The sequence below is a fragment of the Hemiscyllium ocellatum genome, chromosome 1, assembly GCF_020745735.1.
Source record: "Hemiscyllium ocellatum isolate sHemOce1 chromosome 1, sHemOce1.pat.X.cur, whole genome shotgun sequence".
Lineage (NCBI taxonomy): Eukaryota > Metazoa > Chordata > Chondrichthyes > Orectolobiformes > Hemiscylliidae > Hemiscyllium > Hemiscyllium ocellatum.
In genome coordinates this window covers 148,582,923-148,608,537 of record NC_083401.1, presented here as the reverse complement: position 1 = coordinate 148,608,537, position 25,615 = coordinate 148,582,923, and the positions used below count along the sequence as shown (strand labels likewise).

Sequence of the window (25,615 nt, the reverse complement as noted above, 5' to 3'; positions counted from 1 at the left end):
GCTAGTTAAACATGTAACGTAGTGTATTCACCAAATTTAAGCAAGTGTAAGAGTAATTAGTTGTACATTAGGTTGCACTGGAAGAAATTGAGTTTTTAATATTTTCAAATTTCACTTCAATTATACAAAATGACAACTTATTTTTGAAATTTGATTTTATCCTAATTAATTGCTTTATTTCTGTTCTTCCATTAGATTTGCTTCACACTAGTCATATTACCAAGACAAGGAGGAAGGGAGGACTGCAGATGCTGGAGGTCAGAGTTGAAAAGTGTGGTGCTGGAAAAGCACAGCCATCCAAGGAGTAGGAGAGTCATCATTTTGAGCATGAGCACTTCATCAGGAAGAGCTTCATCATGATGAACAGCTCATGCTCAAAATGTCGACTCTGCTGTTCCTCGGATGCTGTCTGACTGGCTGTGCTTTTCCAGCACCACATATTACCAAGACAAACGAGAAAAATGTAAATCCTGCTTGCAACATTTGTACATTCCAATACCACTATTATAGTTACATTTGCCTCTTTTCTCCACAAAGCTGTGTTGACATTATTAGTCAATGAGTCACAGAAGATGTGTGCGTTCCAGTGGAAGATAAGAGATTAAACAACTAAAAAAAAATGGTCCGAGGAAAAGAAGGTGGTCATGAAGTAAGTAAAGAAAAGAGATAAGCTTGAAAGGAGCTGTTGATCATAATCTGAAACTGTTGAACTCACTCTGTAGTTTTCCAGACTGTAGATTATTCAAACAATTTGGTGCTGTTCCTCAGGTTTAGAGCTTCACTGGCACAGATTGGAGATTGACGATAGGAACATCAGAGTGGATATGAGACAAAGAAATAAAATTCTAGACTTCTGAGTCACACTTGCAGATAAACAAAGATACTTTGCAAAGTCACCATCCAATTCATATGTGGTCACCCAAATGTAGGCAAGTTTGTACCATAGACAAGAAATGCATTCAAAGTTGAAAAACGTATCAGTAAATCACTTCCATTCAGAAGGATAAAATACAAAGGGTAAGTATTGCTTCTCCTACGCATGCATAAAAAGTTACCATGAATGAAGAATGGTAGGGAAAATGATGGAAAGTCATCCTTTCAGAATGAAATGTGTTGGAGAAGATGATGAGGACATGCATAGAAGTGCTGTAAATGCTAGCATTGAAATTGGCTTCATCAGAACACTTTTAATGAACGCTGATAAATCAGAAAAAAAAATCCTTCCAGGCTAAGAAGAATTTAGTCAAGGTTTTTGGGGGCCAATGGTATTATGGAGGATATTGGCTGTTGATATCTCCATTTCAGGTATAGGCTAAGTCAAGGATGTGCAGGATAGGGTTGGTGATAGACTTTGTGAAGACAAGTGAAGGGTAAAAATCGGAAGCAACACTGATGGAATTTCCTGGATTGAAGTGAGAACAGTAAATAGTACCTACACAATCTAATAGAAGAAGGTGAATGAGGGGACCTGAAATGATAGGTGCAAAGAATATGCTGCATATCTCAAGAATGTAGACAAACAAATCCAAGAACAATTCCCACTGTGTTTGGAAGTAGTAAGTGGAGTGATGTAATTTATTAATGTAAGACCAAGCTCATTCAGAGGAAGGAAGCCAGTTGTAGTTGAGAATTGAATGAGTCTCAACTGAGAGCACTCAGATCATCCTGGTGAGAGATGGAGGTGTAGAGAGATTGGGTATCCATGGCAAGAAAACTGTATAAAATGCAGGTCGTCAGAAAATTAGTAACATATTTAGGAAGAGACTGGACAGGGGATAGAAAGGAAAAGTGAACAAGGATAAAATTAGTTCCACGAGACAAGAACAGGCTGTTGGTAGGTCATGGGACAAACATCTGGAAATAAGTGTAGAGCAAACACCGGGTTACTATCTGCACATAATTGTAATGATGCATGTAAATACTTAGTCCATTCTTGAAACCCGTTACATTCTCTAGAAAATAATAACTTTCCTTTCATTACTGCTGCATTCTCATGTGACGTTTTAAACTTAGATCGTCTGTTTTACAGCCTCATTAGCAAACAAGAAACAGAAAGAGAAAATGTTGACAAAGCCAGCATTTAATATACTTTGGGAAAACTATAACTCACTTTCCAGTGACTTGCAATGGTTAGCCAATACCATTTACAGTACTGAAATAAAATGTCCAGATCAAAAATCTTCAGTATCCAGTCTATATGTTTAAAACCTTCTTCAGATATGAGGAACATACTCACTGCATACAAACATAGATACATGATCTTCCTGCTACTTAATCAAACTCAACATTCACTTGTATGTTTTTGTTAACTTTCTATTTTTTGATGAAGTTGGAACACTTGCCACTAAGAATACACAACCACTTTTACACTGAGGCGTACAGGTTCTCCTTTGCCTCCAGTGAATTATTTATTGCCACAACCTCAGGACTATAGGATAAGTTGCCTAATGTAGACCACACTAACATTGATCTTAGCCAGTCATCAGATCACACGGCAGAATAGCATGGTGGAAATAGTGTGACCTCCTACAACATTACGTCACTGCACAATCGGAGTCATTTCTGGAAGAAATGATCTATACAATTCTTACTAAAAAGCGGAAGTATGTGGTGTTGTGACGATTGACACTTTCCCACTTGGTCAGAGTCTATTGACAGTTACAAAAATATCTCACCTTCAAACAACCATCAATATCACTGTCCATTTTGGACAGTGGAGGCAACACTACAATTAGAATACAGTTTGACACCACCTAACCTTTCAAAGATGTAATCTTGAAAGATTTTTTATTCAGAAGTCAACAGTATACTGGAAAGCTGACTAGCAGTTTTGATTGGTTGTTAGCATTTATACCTGTAACAATTAGCAGGTTGCAGGTTCAAATTCCGTGACCATTTCAAATCTGTGATCTTTGCTGAAACCTCAGTGTAGTGCAGAGACAGTGCTCTCCTCCAACAGAAGAAAGAACTGTATTGAGATGCAAAATACTTCACAACAGAAAAAGTTATTTCCATTACTCAATAATTTGTGTGTTAAAAATCATATTTGGACTGAAGATAACACACACTGAACCATTTCTTGTCTGATCTATAAATTATCTCCATGCCTGTGGGTAGCTTGTTAGTTGTGTGGTGCAGTACTGCAGTGTGGAAGACAGAAGAGAACTGGGGGAAAAGGCCCAGCCTTATTCTTATGGTATTTGTGGATAAAAGGACATTGCCACCATTCCTCTCTCAACTTGCCTGGGTCAAAGGGCACATGTGGTTTACAGTATTTGAGGAACGACCAGAACGGAGTTTTATAAAGAGCCAGCACTAATCTTAAACAAGATGTACTGTATTCCACGATAGCAATTAAGTTCAAGATAAATTGACCAGTAAGATAACTGGAAGACAATTAACTCCTTTAAGATCTCGAGCTACTCTCCCCATTTTCCCACCTGTAGGACCACAAGATACAAGATCAGAATTAGACCATTCTACCCATCAAGTCTGCTTCACCAAATAATCATCTCACCTCATTCTCTTGTCTTCTCTCAGAAGATCCCCTTCCTAATCAAAAATCTATCTACTTCGGTTTTAAATAAATGCAATGACTTGGCCTCCACAGCCCTCTGCAACACATTCTGGCCGAAGAAATTCCTCTTCAGCTCAGTTCTAAAGCTTTGTTCCTTTACTTTGAGGCTATGTCCTAAGGTCCTAGTGTCTCCTTCTAATGGAAGCATATTTTACATATCTACTCTATGCATACTCTATCCTTTCAGTATTCTGTAAATTTCAACTAGATTCCAGCTCTCCCCAACAACCTTCTAAACACCATCGGAGTCCTCAACCACTCCTCATTTGACAAATCTGTTACCTCAGGATCATTCTTATAAACCTCCCTCCAATGCCAGCATATCCTCCTTCAGGTACAGGGCCCAAATCTGCTACATTATTCCAAAAGTGGTCTGACCAGAGTCTTATACAGTCTCAGCATTAAGTGTCTGCTCATTCTAGCTCTCTTGAAATGAATGACCACATTTTATTTGTCTTCCTAACTGCTACACAAACCTGCATTTTAACTTTGAGAGAATCCTTCCTTAAATATTCAATTCCACTTGTAATAGAGGTTAACATCCTGATGAAGTGCTGTACCTGCTTACTAACATTTTGTGACATTAACACCAGAATATTCAAATCCCTCAGTTCTTCCGAATGCTGCAGTCAGTAACACTCTGCTTTTTCATTCTTCCTGCCAAAGCGAACAACTCCAGATTTTCCCAATTTTATTCCACCTACCAGACTTTTGGCCACTCACTCAACCAATCTATCTGCAACTTCCTTATGTCTTCTTCATTACACACTGTCCAAACAATCTTTGTCATCGGCAAATTCAGCTACTGTGCCTTTGTTCCCCTCATCTAAGTCATCGATTTGAAACGCAAATCATTGAGGCCCCAGCATAGAACTCTATGGGACCCTACTTAACACGTTCAAAGACTAAACAGACAAAGACTAATCTATGCATACCTTTTTCTATCAGCCAGCCAAACTTCTATCTATTCTATAATGTTATCCTCATAACATTCGTAGTAGGATCAGATCTCTCCTATTGGATTTTACAAAATATGAAAAAGAACCTCAAAACCCACATATCTAGTGCTGTAAATAAAAGCCAACCCACAGCACAAATACACAGAGGTTAAGTTCAGACAATGGCTCAGCATGAGGGATTCAACATTGTTTCATGATAGCAGTCATGGGAACACAGCAAGCCAGGTAGCATCAGGAGGAAGCAGAGTGGTGAGGTAGTGATAGGTGAATACAAATGGTGGGTATGACCACTTTGGTTGATGAGAGGAATTAATCTAGCCTCGGTATCCTCCATTGCCATAGTGAATCAGACCACAAATTGGAGGAACACCACCTCATTTTCCGCCTGGGCAGCCTACAGCCCACAGGATTCAACATTGAGTTCTCCAATTTCAAATAACCTTCCCACCTACCCCCAGATTCCCTTTCCAGCCCCACCTCTCCCTTTGGTTCTTCCGACCGACCCTTCCTTCCAGTTACCAAAGGGATTCTTTCCTCCCATCAACCAACCAGGTTGTAACCACTGCTTGTATTCATCTATCACTACTTCACCACTCCAGTCTTCTCCCCACCCATAACCCTTTCCCGTCCTCTTTATCTGCAGCTCTCCCCACCCCCACCTCCAGACCTGAAGGAGGGTTATACCCAAACCATCAACTTCTCTGCCTCCTGATGCTGCCTGGTTTGCTGTGTTCTTCCAGTTTCCTGCTTGTCTACTTTGGATTCCAGCATCTGTAGTTTTTTCTTGTCTCTAACCATGTTAGCAGTCAGCCAATAGTGCAGGGAAATGCCTTTACCTGCCACTACTGGTGCAACCCTGAGACTGATCACGGAATACAATAGTAATAATAGCCAGGTTCCAATACTATGATGTGATCACATTGAGAAGAGAAGTGGATAGTGTAAACCTTCACTCAACTGGGGGCAGGTTGCTGTTGTTATATCATCATGTCCAAACAACAGGAGAGATATTTCGAGCTATTGTGAACTGATCATGTTGTCTGGACTGGTTTGTCAGTGGAAAAGGGCTGGATTGTTTCACTAATCACACTTGGCTGGACTGTGGGTGAAATATACCAAAGAGTATTAGTTTCAGATCCCCTGAACAACAGGAAAATGTCTGATGTGACTGTGATATGTTTGACATGAATCATTCTAAAAAGGGACAACATTTAAGCAACTTCTTGCCACAGTCAGAAGGAGGGTCAAGATTGGTCACTCAGACACCAGTCTACAATCAAGATGGATCAGCCTTGTTGGGGATGGTAAAATTTCCAGTCAAACTGTAGTGATCTTGGACTGGAAGGGTCTGTGGTCATGGAGGAGGGTCAGGAACATCCATTTTGGCTTGTGGATCTACAGTGTTCATGAAAAGGAAGAACCATACAAAGGACTAAAGTTATCAGCCAATCCTGAGGGACTCTCAGCAGGGAAATTAAGCTAACCTAAGGGGTACTGGGTTTGAATAGATAGATTTGGGCAGAAATGAGGTTTCGTTAGTGGTTTTGCTCTGGAGTTGGAATTGCTGACACCATTTTAGACCAACTTAAATACCTGTAGAAACTCATCCTGTCTATTTTTACATTCCTAGCTAGCCTTTCATACTCTATTTTCTTCCCATAATTAACCTTTTAGACATTCTTTGTTATTCTTTATATTCTGACCGGCCATTCACCTGCACAGTTTGATGCTTTCCTTAATTCTTTAGTTAACAAATAATGGTGGACCAGGAGAAAATGAGGACTGCAGATGCAGGAGATCAGAGTCGAAGCTCTGGTGCTGGGAAAGCACAGCATCCAAGGAGCAGGGGAATCGACATTTTGAGCATAAGCTTTTCATCAGGAAGGCGGTGGACCATCCACTTAGAATTTTCCTCTATCCTGGAAACAGGTACTTTCTAATCAACCTGTTCAGATATGTTATTATACATCTGCCATTGAATGGCTAGGACTTGAACCCAGGCCTCTTGGTTCAGAGGCAGGGACACTATCACTGCACCACAAGAGACCCCCCAAGTATCTAATTCCATTAACTCCTACACACAGGAGGAAGAACATACCTTTCCAGATAATAATACAGCAACTTATACCAATTTTTCATGTTTTGAAAATAGCCCCTTAAAATGTCTGCAACTGCTTCCTTATGATCTATCACAAGCTTAGTATACCAGTTCCTTGAAGAGCTTCATAATGTCATGATTAGTTTGCTGATCTATAATGCAACTCCCACTTGTTTAAAAAGGCTGACAGAACCTCAAACTGATTGGACAATTTCAAGGGCAGACAGTCCTCCTGTATTGGCTCTTTACCTGCCTCACTCACAGTTACATTCTCCTGCCCCAACCACTGACCAAATCAAATATTATCCGCATTGCCGTGACAGCATCCTGCTACAAAGAATCCAGGTAACATTCCCCTTCCCTGTTGTGTTACCGTGTCTGTAGTTCAGCTCACTGCTCAAACTCAGGACTGAAGCTGCTTGAACTTCAAATACTTACAACAGACATGTTTGCCCTGGATCACAATGGTATCTGGGAGTTCCTACATGCTTCAGTCTTGACATCATCTGAACTTCCATGCTTAATGAGTTTTAAGTACTTAATTATATTATTAATTTACTTATCTTGCATTGTATATTGTTTATTAACTTTATCACCAACTGTCAACAATATTAAAATGCAATTCCCACTTACCATAAACAGCTAGCCCTTTATGTGGAATATGGAAAGAATCAATGCTAATCAGCTCCAATGAATCTAGCTCTGTCTTTAACTTGCCTGGGTGGGTGTTTAAAAATGTGTTGCTGGAAAAGCGCAGCAGGTCAGGCAGCATCAATGGAACAGGAGAATCAACGTTTTGGGCATAAGCCCTTCTTCAGGAAGGGCTCTGATTTTTAAGCTCTGATCTCCAGCATCTGCAGTCCTCACTTTCTCCTGTGTGGGTGTTGCTGATTCCCTGCCACAGAGTCCTCAAGTTACCTGCTCCGCTCAGTGATGTTGCCGCCACAATTTCCTCAACCCATCTGCTCCTCTCATCATCAATACCGTGTACAGTTGTAGCAAAATCTCCATGTTTGTATACATCATCCTCCTTACAATAAAAGGCAAAATTCTGTTTTGCCTTCTTACTTGTTGTATCTTCATGCTTCTGTTTTGTGTTGCATCTACAAGGACACACAGATCCCTCTGTACCACAACATTCAAAAGTCTCTCGATTTAATAAATACCTTGCTGTTCTATTCCTCCAATGGGTAAAATGGGTATGTGCACATTTATCCACAACCTCCATAGGCCAAATTCACTCATTTAACCTATTTATATCCTTTTGCAGACACTCCATATTAAACTGACAACCTGCCTTCCTACCTCTCTTTGTACTATCGACAAAGTTTACTTCAATGTACTGTGCCCCTTCATTCAAGTCCTCGCTAGAAAAGTAAATTATTGAGGCTCTAGCACTGATCTGCGTGGCAACCCCCAGTTAAAGCTTGGCAAGCAGAAAATTGTCAGTTTATGCAGGTTAGCAAGGAAAAGGACATAAAGGAGACATGCAGTCCTACAGCCAGTACGAAGAGCAGACATTGGGTTTACCCTGGTTGTGAATTGTATTTGGAAGAAGAGTGACTTTAAGCTTTTTAGAAAAGCATTGATTTAATTATAAGTAAATATGGGCCAGTTTTTTTTTGCATCCTTCCCTCTGACCCATACAGCTGTGAACTGAAGTCCACATTAGGACTTGAAAATAAAATTGTAAGCTTATGCTCCATGCAGAACTGATGGAAGTGTTGCCTTGTCAGCTATATTTTAAAGCAAGACTCCACTTGCTTTTTCAGGTATACATAAAATATTCCATGGCACTATTGCAAAGAAGAGCAAGACTGTTGTCCCTAGCATTTGTGCCAATAGTTAACTTTAAAATAGGTTATTTGATGTTTTTGCATGAATTTGTTCTGGGTAACATGATTGCTGTGCTTCTTATATTACAAGAGTGAGAATATTGGCTGTAATGCACTTACAGATGGTCATAAAAGGTGCATGGAAAATGCATCTCTCTTTCTGCTGCAATGTTTCAACCATTACATTTTTTTAAAAAAAGGATTCGAACATTATGGTATTGCGAGACAGTACAATGGAAGGGGAATGGAGTCTAAAACTAGGAGATTATCAATACAATGTAGATTTCAGGATGAATGCATCCAAAGCCTGGTCAATATGTAAGTTTCCCTCTACAAGGATTTCAGTGAGTCCCTCCCTCACTGCACCCCCCAGGTCATCTCCTCTGACCTCCTTCCACCTATCCCACCTCCATCGCCCCTCCCCCTAGTCCCTCCTCCCTACCTTTTATCTCAGCCGGCTTGGCTCTCTCTCTCTTATTCCTGATGAAGGGCTTATGCTCGAAACGTCGAATTCTCTATTCCTGAGATGCTGCCTAACCTGCTGTGCTTTGACCAGCAACACATTTGCAGCTGTGATCTCCAGCATCTGCAGACCTCATTTTTTACTCGAAGATTTTAACCTACTGCGAATCCTCTTACAAGGATGCCTTCCTTGAAGAAGCTCTCTTCCTCCCTCTACAAGGATTTCAGTGAGTCCCTCCCTCACTGCACCCCCCAGGTCATCTCCTCTGACCTCCTTCCACCTATCCCACCTCCATCGCCCCTCCCCCTAGTCCCTCCTCCCTACCTTTTATCTCAGCCGGCTTGGCTCTCTCTCTCTTATTCCTGATGAAGGGCTTATGCTCGAAACGTCGAATTCTCTATTCCTGAGATGCTGCCTAACCTGCTGTGCTTTGACCAGCAACACATTTGCAGCTAGGTAGATTAGCAAAGTTTAACTCAACATCCAAACAAATGATCTGAATGGGTAGTCAAAGTGGTACATTTTCAGTAAGGAATCTTGGTGAACAGGAGCATAGATTGCAGACCTGACTGCAGAGGTTAACATACCAAAATTGTGTCACTTCTGATTTTCTAATTGCTAAAATATAACATTTTATGAAATGTAGTAGCTTAAATAACCAGTTGGTCTGAGTCAGCCTCTAGACATTCCTTAAAGGAAATGTAAGAAATGTTGCTGTGGATGTTTGGATGATTACAGTGACTCTGCTATTTACAGCAATGTCTATGCATAAGAGATCATTATTTCCTGTATAGGGAGGTTAATGTATTATTTCTCTTTATTCAGACATAGGCAGAGATGGTTGAACTGGGAACTTTTGACCTTCTGCATGTTTTTAGGAGCTCATAGCAGCATGTCCCAATAGGCTGCAGGGTTGTATGAATAGGCCATTGTCAGATAAATTATTATGATGTGCACTCAACTGGAGTTCTTCTCAACTCCACAGTCTAATTGCACTACAGCCTTTAAAGGGCAAAGTCCAGTTTATATCGGAAAAGCTCTCCACTACCTTCCAGGAATGAAAAGCATCTTTCATATAAACAATCATCTTAAGAAAAAACATGTTAAAACCAAACAAAGATGTATATTTTTCAATAACAAATATTTATTTGCTGATAAACTTTCAGAGTCACCGATCTGGCTGAAAATTCTTCATGAATATAATCAAGGTGCCTCTGCAACTGATTGTGCAATATTCAGGTCACGGAGGACACAATCGATAAATGGAGAAATGCAGAAAGCGGTGAATCTTCAAAAAAAAACTGTGGCAAACTACCACTGGAGGCTAATGATGATGATTAAGGGGTATGAAATTAGGAGAAGGTATCAAGTTCCTAAAATTAAGGAAATTTCAGATTGCAGTAGCAGTATTTACAGAGTTTTGTTCTGGGTCACTGCTAAAAACATGGAGTCAGGTGTTACTAGGGGACATAGCTTTAAATTAAGGGGTGGTAGGTATAGGACAGATGTTAGGGGTAGATTCTTCACACAGCGGGTTGTGAGTTCATGGAACGCCCTGCCCGTATCAGTGGTGAACTCTCCTTCTTTATGGTCATTTAAGCGGGCACTGGATAGGCATTTGGAAGTTATTGGGCTAGTATAGGTTAGGTAGGATTCGGTCGGCGCAACATCGAGGGCCGAAGGGCCTGTACTGCGCTGTATCCTTCTATGTTCTATGTTCTATGTTCTATGCTATTTTCTGAGTACATCCATGATAAAATTCAAGATATAATGGGTGAGTCTATATAAACATTTGTTGAAGCATACAAGCACTCTTAAATTGGTGGCTGAAGGTATTTGGGAAGATGCAAGAACCTGGGTTATGCACTGCTGGTTTATGTGAGGGATAGACAACAAACTTGGTTGGTTGGGGTGAATACCTTGTTTCACATTGAATTTGTGCGCAATTCTTTACTTTGCCTCTGCTAGATGCGTCATGAATTGGCTCAGTCAAGAAATACATAAGTGGTTCATAACAGAACAGGCAGTCTATAGTGACTGACAATTCCGTGATTCATACAAAGTAACCTGCTGTTTCAAACAGCAGGTGTTGAACACCTTGTGCAAGGAGTCCGTTGGAAAATTAGCCATTCTATTCTGATGAGCAAATAGACATAAATCCTGTGAATAAAATCTAATGGAATGTGAACTTTCTTTTTCATTTTATTTTAGATTGCTCAATACTTTCATTCTAAGAAGGTCACTGACAAAGAGGAAAGAACACATGCCAAGAACTGTAAAAGAAATCTCTCTACTCATATGGTTAAATTTAATGTTCAGAATATGTCCCATTAGTGTCTGAAAGTTGTTTAGTCAGGGAAACATTAAACATTTGAATTTTTTTTAAAGAAAAAGAAATCAAATGGCAGACAATTTGAAAAGTGATTTTTAAAAATATCTTGCAATTCAAAGAGGTTAGTCAAGCAAATGGATGGAACACACTGATTTCTCCAAGTTTCATCGAATACAGTGAGAGAGGAAATGAGACACAAATGCTGCTTGTCTGACTCAGACCCCATTGGTGTGTTGAGGAATAATGGTGGTGAACCTATACAGCTGGGCGCATGAGCACCTAGTGCCAACATCAACACAGATGGATCCAATTTCAGTCTCTACAGGGTGTTCTATTCAAAACATTATCTGACTGCTCAGTATGGAAAGACCCTCCAGAATTCTGAAATTGTGTAAAAACATCATTATTACTAAAATAATTGCCTTTGTTACATTGTAATTTTTTCCACATCTTACAATGCTAAGATTACAGCAAACATACTGTAACAGAAAAAGCATTCTTCTTGCACTATTACATTCAGCCCACTAACTGTGATATGCTAGTCACAAACAGCAGCTCATATAGTCTTAATTCCAATCAACTAACTTCTCTCTGCATTCATTTTATTGCCAATTAATCTCTTTCTTGAAGGCACTATTTCACAATATTCCATGCTACCAAACAACCCTTTAACTACCAGCTATCAGTAATCATTCTTGTCTAAGTTTAGACAGGAAGGATTTATAAATTCGTATTCATGATATTAAAAAAAAACCACAGCAATGAGAAACTAACTGATATGATAGCCCATTCCCATTCAGTGCACGTTTGGGCCACCACTACATTTGGGGTTTGGGGGGCGGGGGGGGGGGGAAACAGTGCCATTTTTAGATGTCATGGGCAGCCACATAAAACTCCAAACACAAGGCCTCTTATTTCTTCATGTGGTAGATAACATACATGTTTTAAAATACTGCTTTACCAAGTCAGGTTCCATAAATAAACTGGGAAGAGGGCCTGTTCCATCTAAATTTTTCAGTAGTGACAAAGCAGCACCTGGTATAAACAAGTTTTTGTCAAAATATGATGTAGAGCCATGAAGGGCAGTGGTGCTTCCCTGTATCTACAGTCTCTCTATCAATCCACACCACAGCCCCACTACACTCCCAATGGACTTACTTAGAATCACAAGGATATACAGTATAGAAATGGACCCTTCGGTCCAATTCATCCATGCTGACCATAGAGTCATAGAGATGTACAGCATGGAAACAGACCCTTTGGTCCAACCCTTCCATGCCGACCAGATATCCCAACCAAATCTAGTCCACCTGCCAGTACTTGGCCCATATCGCTCCAAACCCTTCCAATTCATATACCCATCCAGATGTCTTTTAAAAAGTTGTAATTGTACCATCCTCTACAACTTCCTCTGGCAGCTCGCCACACACACACACACACACACACACACACACACACACACACACACACACACACACACACACACAGTGAAAAAGTTTCCCTTAGGTCCCTTTTACATATTTCTCCTGTATCTTTAACATATGCCCATTAGGTTAGACTTCCCTACCCTATGGCCCCCATATAAAGGTGTTTATAAACTTCTGTTAAGGTCACCCCACAAGCCTTCAACATTCAAGAGAAAATTACCCCACCCTGTTCAGCCTCTCCTTATACCTCAAACCCTCCGACCCTGGCAACATCCTTATAAATGTTTTTGCTGAACTATTTCAAATTAAACTACGTTTTTCCTATAGCAGGGGGACCAAAGCGCCATTTGCATTACTGAAAGAAGCTATGTTAAATTTTATTCAGGTGAGTAATCAGCCTGTTGAGCAGCATTACTGCCATTGCAAACAAAACTAAAACACACCAATAACATTTCTACCTCAAAGCAGAAGTTATTTAATGATCAGGGTTTTGACAAACAAATTATTTATTCCAGACTGCAAAAAGAGCTTATTTTTACGCTTGAGACACTTTAATCTGTCTAAGGGGTGGAAGAGGAGGCAGTGGTGAATGGAACCTGCATTCTGCTAGAATGCCTCTCCCTTCCATTCCCTCTGGCCCCACTGCCTATTGGGTATTTACTATCTCTTCTGACCTTCAACTCACTAATGCTGAATTTTCTGTACTTAGCAAAGGTTTTTATTTCATCTCACTGCTTCTCTACCTCAATGAATTTTGGGCTAGAATTAAGAATCTATAAAAGGAAAGTGTTGGGAAACAAGTTGAAACCATGTTTTTGCTGCTTGTATTCAGACCTTTCTAAAGTTTCTGCTTCTCTTGCGTATTAGACTTACGATTTATTTTTAAAGAACAACTGAGTCATGTGTGAATATGCTCCAGTGGTTTCACACCATTTCATTAACCTACCATTGTAACCACTGGCAAAAATCAAAAATATGATCTATCAAGTCAAGTTTCATTTTGGCATCTGATCTGTTGAATATTGCCATCAACTGGGTTCACAATATCCTGCCTCCTAGTGAGTTTCAGATCTTGGTTCGCTGACCAAAAAAGGTTCTTCCTCACATCCCCATTGCACATTTTGTGCAAAGAAAGTAAAATCTGCCTCCCCTAGTACTTGCACCATCAGCTAATGGAAGCAGCTTTTCCTTCTCTAACGTCATCAACAGTGCTATAAAGCAGCACCTATTTAGCAATAACCTACTCAGTGATTCCCAGTTTGGACTTGCCAGGGCTACTCAATTCCTGACCTCATTACAGCCTTGGTTCAAATGAGGGCAAAAGAGCTCAATACCAGAACTGAGAGAGTGACACCACTACAGAATAGAATCTGTAGAGAGTGGAACCAGACCATTTGGCCAACAAGTCCACACCAACCCTCCCAACAGCATCCCACCCAGACCCTCCTCCCCTGTAATCCTATATTTCTCAATGGCTAATGCACCTAACCTACACATCCCTGAACTCTATGGGCAATTTAGCATGGCCAAACCACCTAATCCGCATATACATACACAGGGGGAATCCACACAGACAGTTGCCAAAGGGTGGAATTGAACCTCAGTCTCTGTTCTGCCAGGTAGCAGCGCTGACAACTGAGCCACCATGCTGCCCTAAGCTCTTGACATCAAGGACACAGCTGACGAAGTATGGCATCAAAGAACTCAAGCAAAACTAGAATCATTAGTTTGCAGTCATAACTTCAGAAGATAGTTGTAGCTGTTGGACGTCAGACATCTCAGCTCCAGACATCTCTGCAGGAAGTCCTCAGGGTAGTGTCCTTAGCCTAACCATCTTCAGCTGTTTCATCTTTGACTTTCTCTAAAACAGACGGTCAGAAATGGGGATGGTTGCCAACAACTGGTCATTGTGCAGCGCCATTCATGACTCCTCAGATACTGGAGCAGTCCATGTTCAAATTCAACAAGGTCTGGACAATATCCAGGCTTGGGTTGACAAGTGGCAAGTAACATTCAAGCCACATAAATGCTCTAATAAGAGACAATCTAATCAATCCTGCCTTGAAATTCAATAGTGTCCCCATCATTAAATCCCTCACTATCAACATCTTGAGGATTACCATTGACCAGAAACTGAACTGTACTTGCCACATAAATACACTGGCTACAATAGTAAGTCAGAAGCTAAGAATATTATGGAGAATAACTCACTAACTTTCTCCCCAAGGCCTGTCTGTCATCCACAAGGTACAAGTTAGGAGTGTGATGGAACACTCCCCATTTGCTTGGGTGCATGAAGCTCCAACAGTACTTGGGAAGGTTGACACCATTGAGGATCAAGCAGCTTGATTGATTGGTATCACATCCACAAGTATTTACTCTCTCCACCACCGGTACTCAGTTGTAGTAGTGGGTACTATCTACAAGATGCACTGCGGAAATTTACTAAAGATCCTTAAGACAACTCCTTTCAAACCCACAACCACCTGTATCTCGAAGGACAAGGGCAGCAGATACATGGGAACACCACCAGCTGCAAGCTCCCCTCCAAGCCACACACAATCCTGACTTGGAAACATATTGTCATACCTTCAGTGTTGCTGGGTCAAACTCTTGGAATTTCTTCCTTAATGACATTGTGAGTCTACCTACAGCACATGAATTGCAGTGTTTCAAGAAGACAGCTCACTATCACTTTCTCAAGGACAACCAGGGATTGGCAATAAATATCAGCAATGCCCACATCCTACAAGTGAATAATATAAACTAAATGTGTCATAGTCCTGTACAATCCTATCAAATCAACCCCCATCTTCTTTGCTTCGAAGAGAAAAACAAATTCTGCTTCTCCAACATGACATTACCATTTGTAACTAAAAATCCTCACACCTGTAACCAATCTGGTAGATCTCATCTTCATCCACTCAACAGCCAGCACAACTTTCCAAAAATATGATTACTAGAAACTTTTGATATACAAGTTGAGACCTAATCAGAGCAAAGGTTCAATATTAACTTCTGTCCTTTTGTACTCAATATATCCTCCTTAGGAAGGGGCAATCCCATATTTTCATAAACAGTTTCCCAATAAGTCCCTCCAACTTCAAAGATCTTGGAAGCAAGATTAGAAAACTTCTGCTGTACATTCCTCATCATGACCATTATAAATATAAGATGTGACGGATATAATAATATCATAGTCCATACATTTCATTTTAACAAGTACAATGGAATGATGAGCTCCATAAGAATTAGTGACAAATGAGGATATGTCCGATGACTGGAACAATATTACATCATAGTATTAATAGAATTTGTATGTGTGCTTGCCAGTGTCAGAACGAGTGCAGGACTAATTGTACATGATAACTAAGTGGAAAGAGCATGAGGAATACAAAAGTTAAGTAACGAATTAGTGATAACATAGTAACTCTACTGGCAGCAGGATCAGAAGCAGAAGGGTATTGTCATATAGCCAGTGACAGGAGATCAGGCAGAAGGCTATCAAAAAGGTATGGGTAAGTGCTTGGAGGGGGTGGGGGTTGGGGGGGGGGGGGGGTGGGGAAGGTTGCGTTGGAGGGTGGGGAGTGGCTGGCTGTCATTTTTGTCCAGGAAGTTTGGCAATGAGAAAGAAACACATATTTAATTCCTTATCACATCTTTAGGGCATGACTAAGTGCTTAACAACTGATCAATGAGTGTAGGCATAGATGTTATGCTTAAAAATTATCTTTTACATTAGATTAATTACCATTTTTTCTTGTTAAAGATTGACACTTTATATACCCAATTTTAAATAACAGGCCTAATGCAGTGTTTGATGAAAAGACTGTGCTATATTAACCTATTCTTAATAGCGTAGTGCCTACTTGTATGACTGCTAAAGCCACTTGACTGACTTCCTCAATGTGTTGTTCTCAATGTCATACCACTACCAATTTCTTTCTGCACTGCTTCCTCTTCCATCTTCTCTTATAAATAAGAGGACAACACCATAGACAATGATTACTCCTAAGATGCTGGGCTTTGTCTCCAACTGCAGTTAATAATTTCACTTATATCTCTTCGAGAGTGCCATGATGCTCACAGTACCTGTTGAACAGGAGTCTGAAAGGATTAATACTGAGAACTGCCATAAGTACCACCCACAGTGCTTAGGATCCTGGAGGAGTGAAGTCTCTGTTAACTGTGGCCATCATATCAATGTAGTTGTTAGCATGCAATTAAATATTCTTTGAGAAGGTGACTAAGGAAGTGGATGAGGGTAAAGCAGTAGATGTTGTGTATATGGATTTTAGTAAGGCGTTCGATAAGGTTCCCCATGGTAGGCTAATGCTAAAACTTCAGAGGTATGGCATTGAGGATACATTAGAGGTTTGGATTAGGAATTGGCTGGCTGGAAGGAGACAGAGGGTAGTAGTTGATGGATTATGTTCATCTTGGAGCGCAGTTACTAGTGGTGTACCACTAGGATCTGTTTTGGGACCATTGCTTTTTGTTATCTTTATAAATGATCTAGAGGAAGGACTTGAAAGCTGGGTAAGCAAGTTTGCGGATGACACGAAAGTCGGTGGAGTTGTGGATAGTGAGGAAGGAAGTGGTAGGTTACAGCGGGATATAGATAAGTTGCAGAGCTGGGCGGAAATGTGGCAAATGGAATTCAATGTAGCTAAGTGCGAAGTCGTTCACTTTGGTAGGAATAACAAGATGATGGATTACTGGGCTAATGGTAGGCTACTTGGTAGTGTGGATGAGCAGAGGGATCTTGGTGTCAATGTACACAGATCTCTGAAAGTTGCCACCCAGGTAAATAGTGCTGTGAGGAAGGCATATGGTGTACTGGGCTTTATTGGCAGAGGAATTGAGTTCCGGAGTCCTGAGGTCATGTTGCAGTTGTATAAGACTCTGGTGAGGCCTCATTTGGAGTATTGTGTGCAGTTTTGGTCGCCATACTATAGGAAGGATGTGGAAGCTTTAGAACGAGTGCAGAGGAGGTTTACCAGGATGTTGCCTGGAATGGTATGAAGATCGTATGAGGAAAGGCTGAGGCACTTGGGGCTGTTCTCATTGGAGAAGAGAAGGTTTAGGGGAGATCTGATAGAAGTGTATAAGATGATTAGGGGTTTAGATAGGGTAGATACTAAGAACCTTTTACCGCTAATGGAGTCAGGTGTTACTAGGGGACATAGCTTTAAATTAAGGGGTGGTAGGTATAGGACAGATGTTAGGGGTAGATTCTTCACACAGCGGGTTGTGAGTTCATGGAATGCCCTGCCCGTATCAGTGGTGAACTCTCCTTCTTTATGTTCATTTAAGCGGGCATTGGATAGGCATTTGGAAGTTATTGGGCTAGTATAGGTTAGGTAGGACTCGGTCAGCGCAACATCGAGGGCCGAAGGGCCTGTACTGCGCTGTATCCTTCTATGTTCTATGTTCTATGTAAATATATATTGTTTACTACAACAAATCTTTCTAGTTAGACTAAGGGGTGTTTTTCTTCTATCCTACTTGATCAAATTGATCCTGTAAGTTTCCTCCCCATAATGAGAAGCATCGATCACGAGTAGCAGGTCATACAGTATAATGAGTTGGTCGGCCCAGGCAGTCAGGTAAGCAGCAGTGCAGATCCAATTTAACTGCTCACACAACACATGGAATAGACCTTTAGAAAATGTATCAAATTTTATCATCTGAAACAGAACTGAAATCCCTTTCTGTCTAACGAGGGAGGCATGTTCCTTTGGATGTTCAAACTGCTTCTTGCACCATCACTGAGTAAAGAGAAATCTAATAGCAGTAACCAAAAAGAAAACCGAGTATAATTTTCCTTGACCAAGCAGCATTCCAGGAATTAATATGTGGTAAAACTATAAGCCTCTCTTTATAGTTAGGATTTGTTCTTTGGATAACAGTTAGCACAGATACTTGCTGGATAAACACCTCTGTTAAATATATTTAAGCTGTAGTTGCAGTAAGAATGAAGGACTACTCACATGCCATGGATGAGGGATCTCAGGTAGAGGAATCTGAGGAGGTGCAGGCACACTGCAAGGTAAGTCATGCTTCTGTGTAGAGTTCTTCATTTGACAGTCTGGAACAAAACAAGCAAAATTGCAGGAAAGTACGCTACTCATCTGCTGAAAATATTACATTATTCAGTAAATACAAACCCAATAAGAATGTTATAAAATATCAAAATAATTGCCAGTAGAATTTCAGCAATGATAGTTTTATAGTAGAATTGTGATAGTTAGCATCAACGCACCATTGTCTAGCACCAGCTCTGTAATGCCTGCTCAGTGATCTACATCCTGAAGATCCTGACAAAGTGCCACTTTTGAATATTTTGCATAGTCCAAAATCAACTTCTAAAGTTGGTTGAATGTTCATGTGCAATTCTTCTCCATTAAAACAGTAGGTTCAAAAGAATATTTAAATATTTTAGCCTAAGTAGTAGTAACAAATTTAGCACATCTAGCACACAAATAACCAGGCAGAGACAGACAAAGAGGGACAGCAATGAAGCAAAAGATTATCCACTGGGGAAACAGGCAAGATATGAAATGGGTCTTGTGCTTTTTAAAAGTTAGAAAACCGCAAAGTCCCAATCAGCATTGACAAATTTATTACTTTAAACTATTCCCTCAGGACTCAGCCAGGGAGATAAAGAAGGGCACCCTGTTGTCCAGAGTCTCTGGAACTTTTGTCCAGACTTGCATCTTAAAGAGTGATGTATAATATTACTGAAGTTCATTAACAACATCGTAGATGCAGTAACAAGTAATTAAGCCCAACACAACTGGTATAGTAAATGGGTATTAGGACTGTCTCCAAAAGTAGGAGGAACCATCATATGGTCAGTCATTACTCATCTCCTGTGGGGCCAGCACGTGAGGTGATCTATCTGGACACATCAGCTTCGCTGGTGCTTAGAGCTTTGAGTCTCAGCTCAACAAGCGAATGAAATCTATCACATCACAACAAAAGAAGATGCCCACTCTTCAACTGACATGTTGGAATTCAGAACAGTGCTGGTATTAACAGACGATTTACAGTGAACTGATAACAAACACAAGATAACTGTAATCAGCACACAGTTTGGTAGGTAGTGCAGTGTCAGTTGCTTCCCTTCAAGAGACCAACTACACCAAGTTTAGATCACTTGAAAGTAAAATATTAGACATTAATTTGGCAGGGGAGACGTTCAGTAGAAATATAGGGCAAGTTGCCGGCTTCACTCCAAACAACTCACGACTCTTGATAATAGAATATCTCTAACAAATGGTTCAGACATGTTTACTCCATTGGCCCCTCAGTTTGTACAGTCAGTTAATTCCCTGCATACCTGAGCTCTAACACTGTGTTCCACTAAGGGAGGATGAACTTGCAGCGTGGGTTGGTACCTGGGACTTCGATGTGAACTTGCAGCGTGGGTTGGTACCTGGGACTTCGATGTTGTGGCCATTACAGAGATGTGGGTAGAACAGGGACAAGAATGGCTGTTGCACGTTCCAGGGTTCAAATGTTTTAGTAGGATCAGACATGGGGGTAAAAAAGGGGGAGGCGTGGCATTACTTGTCAAAGACAGTATCACAGCAGTGGAATGGACGATGGAAGAGGACTTGCCATCTGAGGTAGTTTGGGCTGAGGTTAGAAATAGGAAAGGTGAGGTCACCCTGTTAGGTGTTTTCTACAGGCCTCCTAATAGTCCTAGAGAAGTAGAGGATAATATGGCGAGGATGATTCAGGAAAAGAGTGAAGGTAGCAGGGTGGTTGTTATGGGGGACTTTAACTTCCCAGATATTGACTGAGAGAGCTATAGCTCGAGTTCATTAGATGGGTCGGTGTTTGTACAATGTGTGCAGGAGGGTTTCCTGACACAATATGTCGACAGGCCAACAAGAGGGGAGGCTATATTGGATTTGGTTCTAGGTAATGAACCAGGCCAGGTGTTAGACTTGGAGGTAGGTGAGCACTTCGGGGACAGTGACCACAACTCGGTGACTTTTACTTTAGTGATGGAGAGGGATAATCGTGCGCCGCAGGGCAAGAGCTATAGCTGGGGGCAGGGAAATTATGATGCAGTGAGGCATGACTTAGGATGTGTGGATTGGAAAAACAGGCTTCAAGAGAAGAACACTAATGAGATGTGGGGATTGTTCAAGGAGCAGCTACTGCGTGTCCTCGATAGGTATGTACCAGTCAGGCATGGTGTAAAGGGCCTTGTGAGGCAGCCGTGGTTTAGTAAGGAATTGGAGTCCCTTGTGAAAGGGAAGAAGGCGGCATATGTAAAGATGAGGCGTGAAGGTTCAGTTGGGGCGATTGAGAGTTATAAGGTAGCCAGGAAGGAGCTAAAGAGGGAGCTAAGAGAAGCGAGAAGGGGACATGAAAAGTCTTTAGCTGGTAGGATTAGGGAAAACCCAAAGGCTTTCTATAGGTATGTCAAGAATAAAAGGATGACTAGGGTAGGTATCGGTCCAGTCAAAGATAGTAGTGGGAAGTTGTGTGTGGAGGCGGAGGAGATTGGAGAGACATTAAATCAGTACTTTTCATCAGTAGTCACTCAGGAACAGGACACTGTTGCTGATGTGAATATGGAATCACAAATAATTAGAATGGATGCCCTGGAAATATGCAGGGAAGAGGTTTTGGGAATATTGGAAAGGATGAATATAGATAAGTCTCCTGGGCCTGATGGCATTTACCCCAGGATCCTATGGGAAGCTAGGGAGGAGATAGAGGAGCCATTGGCCTGGATTTTTATGTCGTCATTGTCAACGGGAATAGTACCAGAGGACTGGAGGATAGCGAATGTGGTCCCATTGTTCAAGAAAAGGAGTAGGGATAGCCCTAGTAACTATAGGCCAGTGAGTCTGACTTCAGTGGTGGGCAAAGTCTTAGAGAGAATGGTAAGGGATAAGATTTATGAACATCTGGGTAGGAATAACGTGATCAGGGATAGCCAGCATGGTTTTGTGAAGGGCAGGTCGTGCCTCACAAACCTTATTGAGTTCTTTGAGAAGGTGACTAAGGAAGTGGATGAGGGTAAAGCAGTAGATGTTGTGTATATGGATTTTAGTAAGGCGTTCGATAAGGTTCCCCATGGTAGGCTAATGCTAAAACTTCGGAGGTATGGCATTGAGGATACATTAGAGGTTTGGATTAGGAATTGGCTGGCTGGAAGGAGACAGAGGGTAGTAGTTGATGGATTATGTTCATCTTGGAGCGCAGTTACTAGCGGTGTACCACAAGGATCTGTTTTGGGACCATTGCTTTTTGTTATCTTTATAAATGATCTAGAGGAAGGACTTGAAAGCTGGGTAAGCAAGTTTGCGGATGACACAAAAGTCGGTGGAGTTGTGGATAGTGAGGAAGGAAGTGGTAGGTTACAGCGGGATATAGATAAGTTGCAGAGCTGGGCGGAAATGTGGCAAATGGAATTCAATGTAGCTAAGTGCGAAGTCGTTCACTTTGGTAGGAATAACAAGATGATGGATTACTAGGCTAATGGTAGGCTACTTGGTAGTGTGGATGAGCAGAGGGATCTTGGTGTCTATGTACACAGATCTCTGAAAGTTGCCACCCAGGTAAATAGTGCTGTGAGGAAGGCATATGGTGTACTGGGCTTTATTGGCAGAGGAATTGAGTTCCGGAGTCCTGAGGTCATGTTGCAGTTGTATAAGACTCTGGTGAGGCCTCATCTGGAGTATTGTGTGCAGTTTTGGTCGCCATACTATAGGAAGGATGTGGAAGCTTTAGAACGAGTGCAGAGGAGGTTTACCAGGATGTTGCCTGGAATGGTAGGAAAATCTTATGAGGAAAGGCTGAGGCACTTGGGGCTGTTCTCATTGGAGAAGAGAAGGTTTAGGGGAGATCTGATAGAAGTGTATAAGATGATTAGGGGTTTAGATAGGGTAGATACTAAGAACCTTTTACCGCTAATGGAGTCAGGTGTTACTAGGGGACATAGCTTTAAATTAAGGGGTGGTAGATATAGGACAGATGTTAGGGGTAGATTCTTCACACAGCGGGTTGAGAGTTCATGGAATGCCCTGCCCGTATCAGTGGTGAACTCTCCTTCTTTATGGTCATTTAAGCGGGCATTGGATAGGCATTTGGAAGTTATTGGGCTAGTATAGGTTAGGTAGGATTCGGTCGGCGCAACATCGAGGGCCGAAGGGCCTGTACTGCGCTGTATCCTTCTATGTTCTATGTTCTATGTTCTAAGACTGCCATCTGAGAATCATCAACTCAGAAATTACTTACGTACTAGGGGTGAGAATGCAAGAACGGCACAGATCATGACATCGTGATTTGAGACGGATAAATTGGAACATACAGAGACTACTTAAGCTTTGCTACTACCATGAGCTTCATGTAACTAACACCTTTCAAAACCTTGTTCTTTCAAAACAAACTATTCCATAAGATATGCTGGAGACATCCAAGATCAGCTGGATTTGATCATTACCAGATGCAAATTTCTGAACAGCATTTCCAATGCATGCAGTTGCCACAGCAGTGACTGCGATATAGATTGCTCTCTATCATGAACCAAGCTTGGAATGCAATGCTGAAAGGTTTTTAAATCAAAAGTAGAAGTAATATCCCTGCATCAACATTAACAATACTGTCCATCTAGATTTTAAAATAAGTTCTTCAACCCAATTAAACAGGTGCATGTTAGCATTCCCTAACAAAACACAAATGTGAAATGAAACATACTTTGAGACACATGTTCAATACCATCCTCCTAACATATGGGAAGTAAAAGCAGAAGGACATTAGCTAGTTCGAAGCCAGCATCACTGTTCTGACCATTCTGAAGAAGTGTCAATGGACCTGAAAAGTTAATTCTGGCCTCTCTCCACAGTTGTTGCCAAATCTCTTTAGTTTTTCCAGCAATGTCTGACTTCCAGCATCCAGCAATTCTTTGGTTTTTATTTTGTTCAGTGCAATGAATCCGTTTTTAAAGCTAAGCGGTCCACTTTCATTAGTTACAAGTGAGATGCAAGTCACAAAACTCTAACTGTACAAAGCGCCAGTCTAAGTAAAGTTTGACAAACTGTGAGGTGGTGATTATTGGTTACAACTCTGCCAGAATATTCAGATGTACTTTAACACAGGGAATGCCAGGAGCATGAAGGTGTCAAAAAGGCAGCAGATCAAAAAGGAGGCAGAAAGTGGGTTCAGTGAAACCAACGGTAGGTGAGGTCATCATGAACTGCAGTAAACATTTGGAGAGATGGATGGAACATTATTTTGGGCTGTACTGTAAAGCGAACATTGTCTTTAAGAAAGCTCAAGTGCCACGGAAAGTCTAGTCGTCATGAAACAGCTGTGTATTGAACCCCCAGGGAGAATTTTGCAATGCAATTGATTTGCTTGCCAAGAGCAAAGCCCCAGCTGTTGATGTTATACCATCTGAACTCAGCAAGCACAGGAAACTGACACTCCTGAAATAGTTGCACAAACTTCCCATCTCTACTAGAGGGCAAGGGGAGTGCTTCATAATATGTGTAATGCAAAGATTGTGACCCTGCACAAGACTAAGGCCAAGTGCAGCAACTATACAGGCATCTTCCTGCTGAGCATCCGAAGAAAAACATTGCTCTGGTTAGGCTGAGTATCTTGGATGAAAGCATCCAACCAGAATCCCAGTCTGGTTTCATGACTGGGGAGATCTACAAATGGCATGATCTTCTCAGTCTGACAGCTGCAAGACAAAACATCATGAACAAAGGAGGCCATTATGTATTGTCTTCATCAATTTCACCAAGACATTCGACCATGTGAGCAGAGGCAACCTATTTAAACTGGAGTAAATTGTCCTCTTGATAAAGCTGTTGAATGCAATGTCCTCTTTCTATATTAATATAATGGATAAGATCAGCTACGATGGGGCAACATCAGAACTCTTTAACAATGCAGTGAAGTCAAACAGGATTGTGTTCTGGCACCAAGATGTTTTGTTATACTATTCTCTTTGCTGCTATCATATGTCTTCAGGCCTTCTTCAGTGCGGAATCTAATAACATACCAGAATTGCTGGGAGAAGTTCAGTCCTGCCTGCCTGATGTCCAAGCCAAAGGTGGACCAAATCCTTATCAGAGATTTGATCCACACATCATATATCATAACAACATTCCATTCAGTGACAAATTGACAGACTCACATCTATAGAAAGACAGAGTTTGATTTGCCTAGCAGAATTAGTGAGACAAATGTCATGGCCCAGGATGTTGTTATACCACCATCTATCAGCATTGACAATGTAATGCTGGAGGTTGCTGATAGTCCGACATATTGTGACACCACAATCACTGGCAATCTCTCAACATACAAATTCAAAACATGCAGTGAAAAAGCTACAGCTATTATTTCCAACAAGAAGGAAAACGTGGAACAACAGGAACCAAACTGAGAATAGTTTTGGGCCTCTTAACTACTGGCACTGGAGACAGTCCAGAAAAGGTTCACTAGGCTGATACTGGGTTTGGAGGCCATAGAGGCCTTATGAGAGAGAGGTTAACTAGATTGGGCCTGTACTCATTAGAATTCAGAAGAATGAAAGGTGACCTTATTGCAACATACAAGATTCTTTGGGGACTTGGTAAGGTAGATGTGGAGAGGTTGTTTCCCCTTATGGTAAAGTCTAGAACAGGAGGACATCATTTCAAAACAAAGGGGTGCACAATTAAAACTGATTAGGAGAAACCTCTTCTGTCAGAGGGTAGTGAATCTGCAGTATCTTTAATGCAGAAGGCTGGGCTGTTAAGTATATTCAAGGCTGAGATGGATAGATTTTTAATCTGTAAGAGAATCAAGAGGTATAGGGAAAATACGAAGTAGAGTTGAGCATTATCAGATCAGTTATATCCTGACTGAATGATGGAACACACTTGATGGGCTGAAAGGCCTACT

At 41.1% G+C, this 25,615-nt stretch overlaps 1 protein-coding gene across 1 annotated transcript in view; it reads right to left on the bottom strand.

Annotated features, from left to right (window-relative positions):
• afap1 (actin filament associated protein 1) overlaps nt 1–25,615 on the bottom strand; it is a 283,296-nt gene that overhangs the window by 105,489 nt on the left and 152,192 nt on the right. Inside the window, exon 3 of the mRNA XM_060832686.1 lies at nt 18,685–18,782. Within this exon, the coding sequence (XP_060688669.1) occupies nt 18,685–18,782 (98 nt within the window). The remainder of the gene's footprint in view (nt 1–18,684; nt 18,783–25,615) is intronic.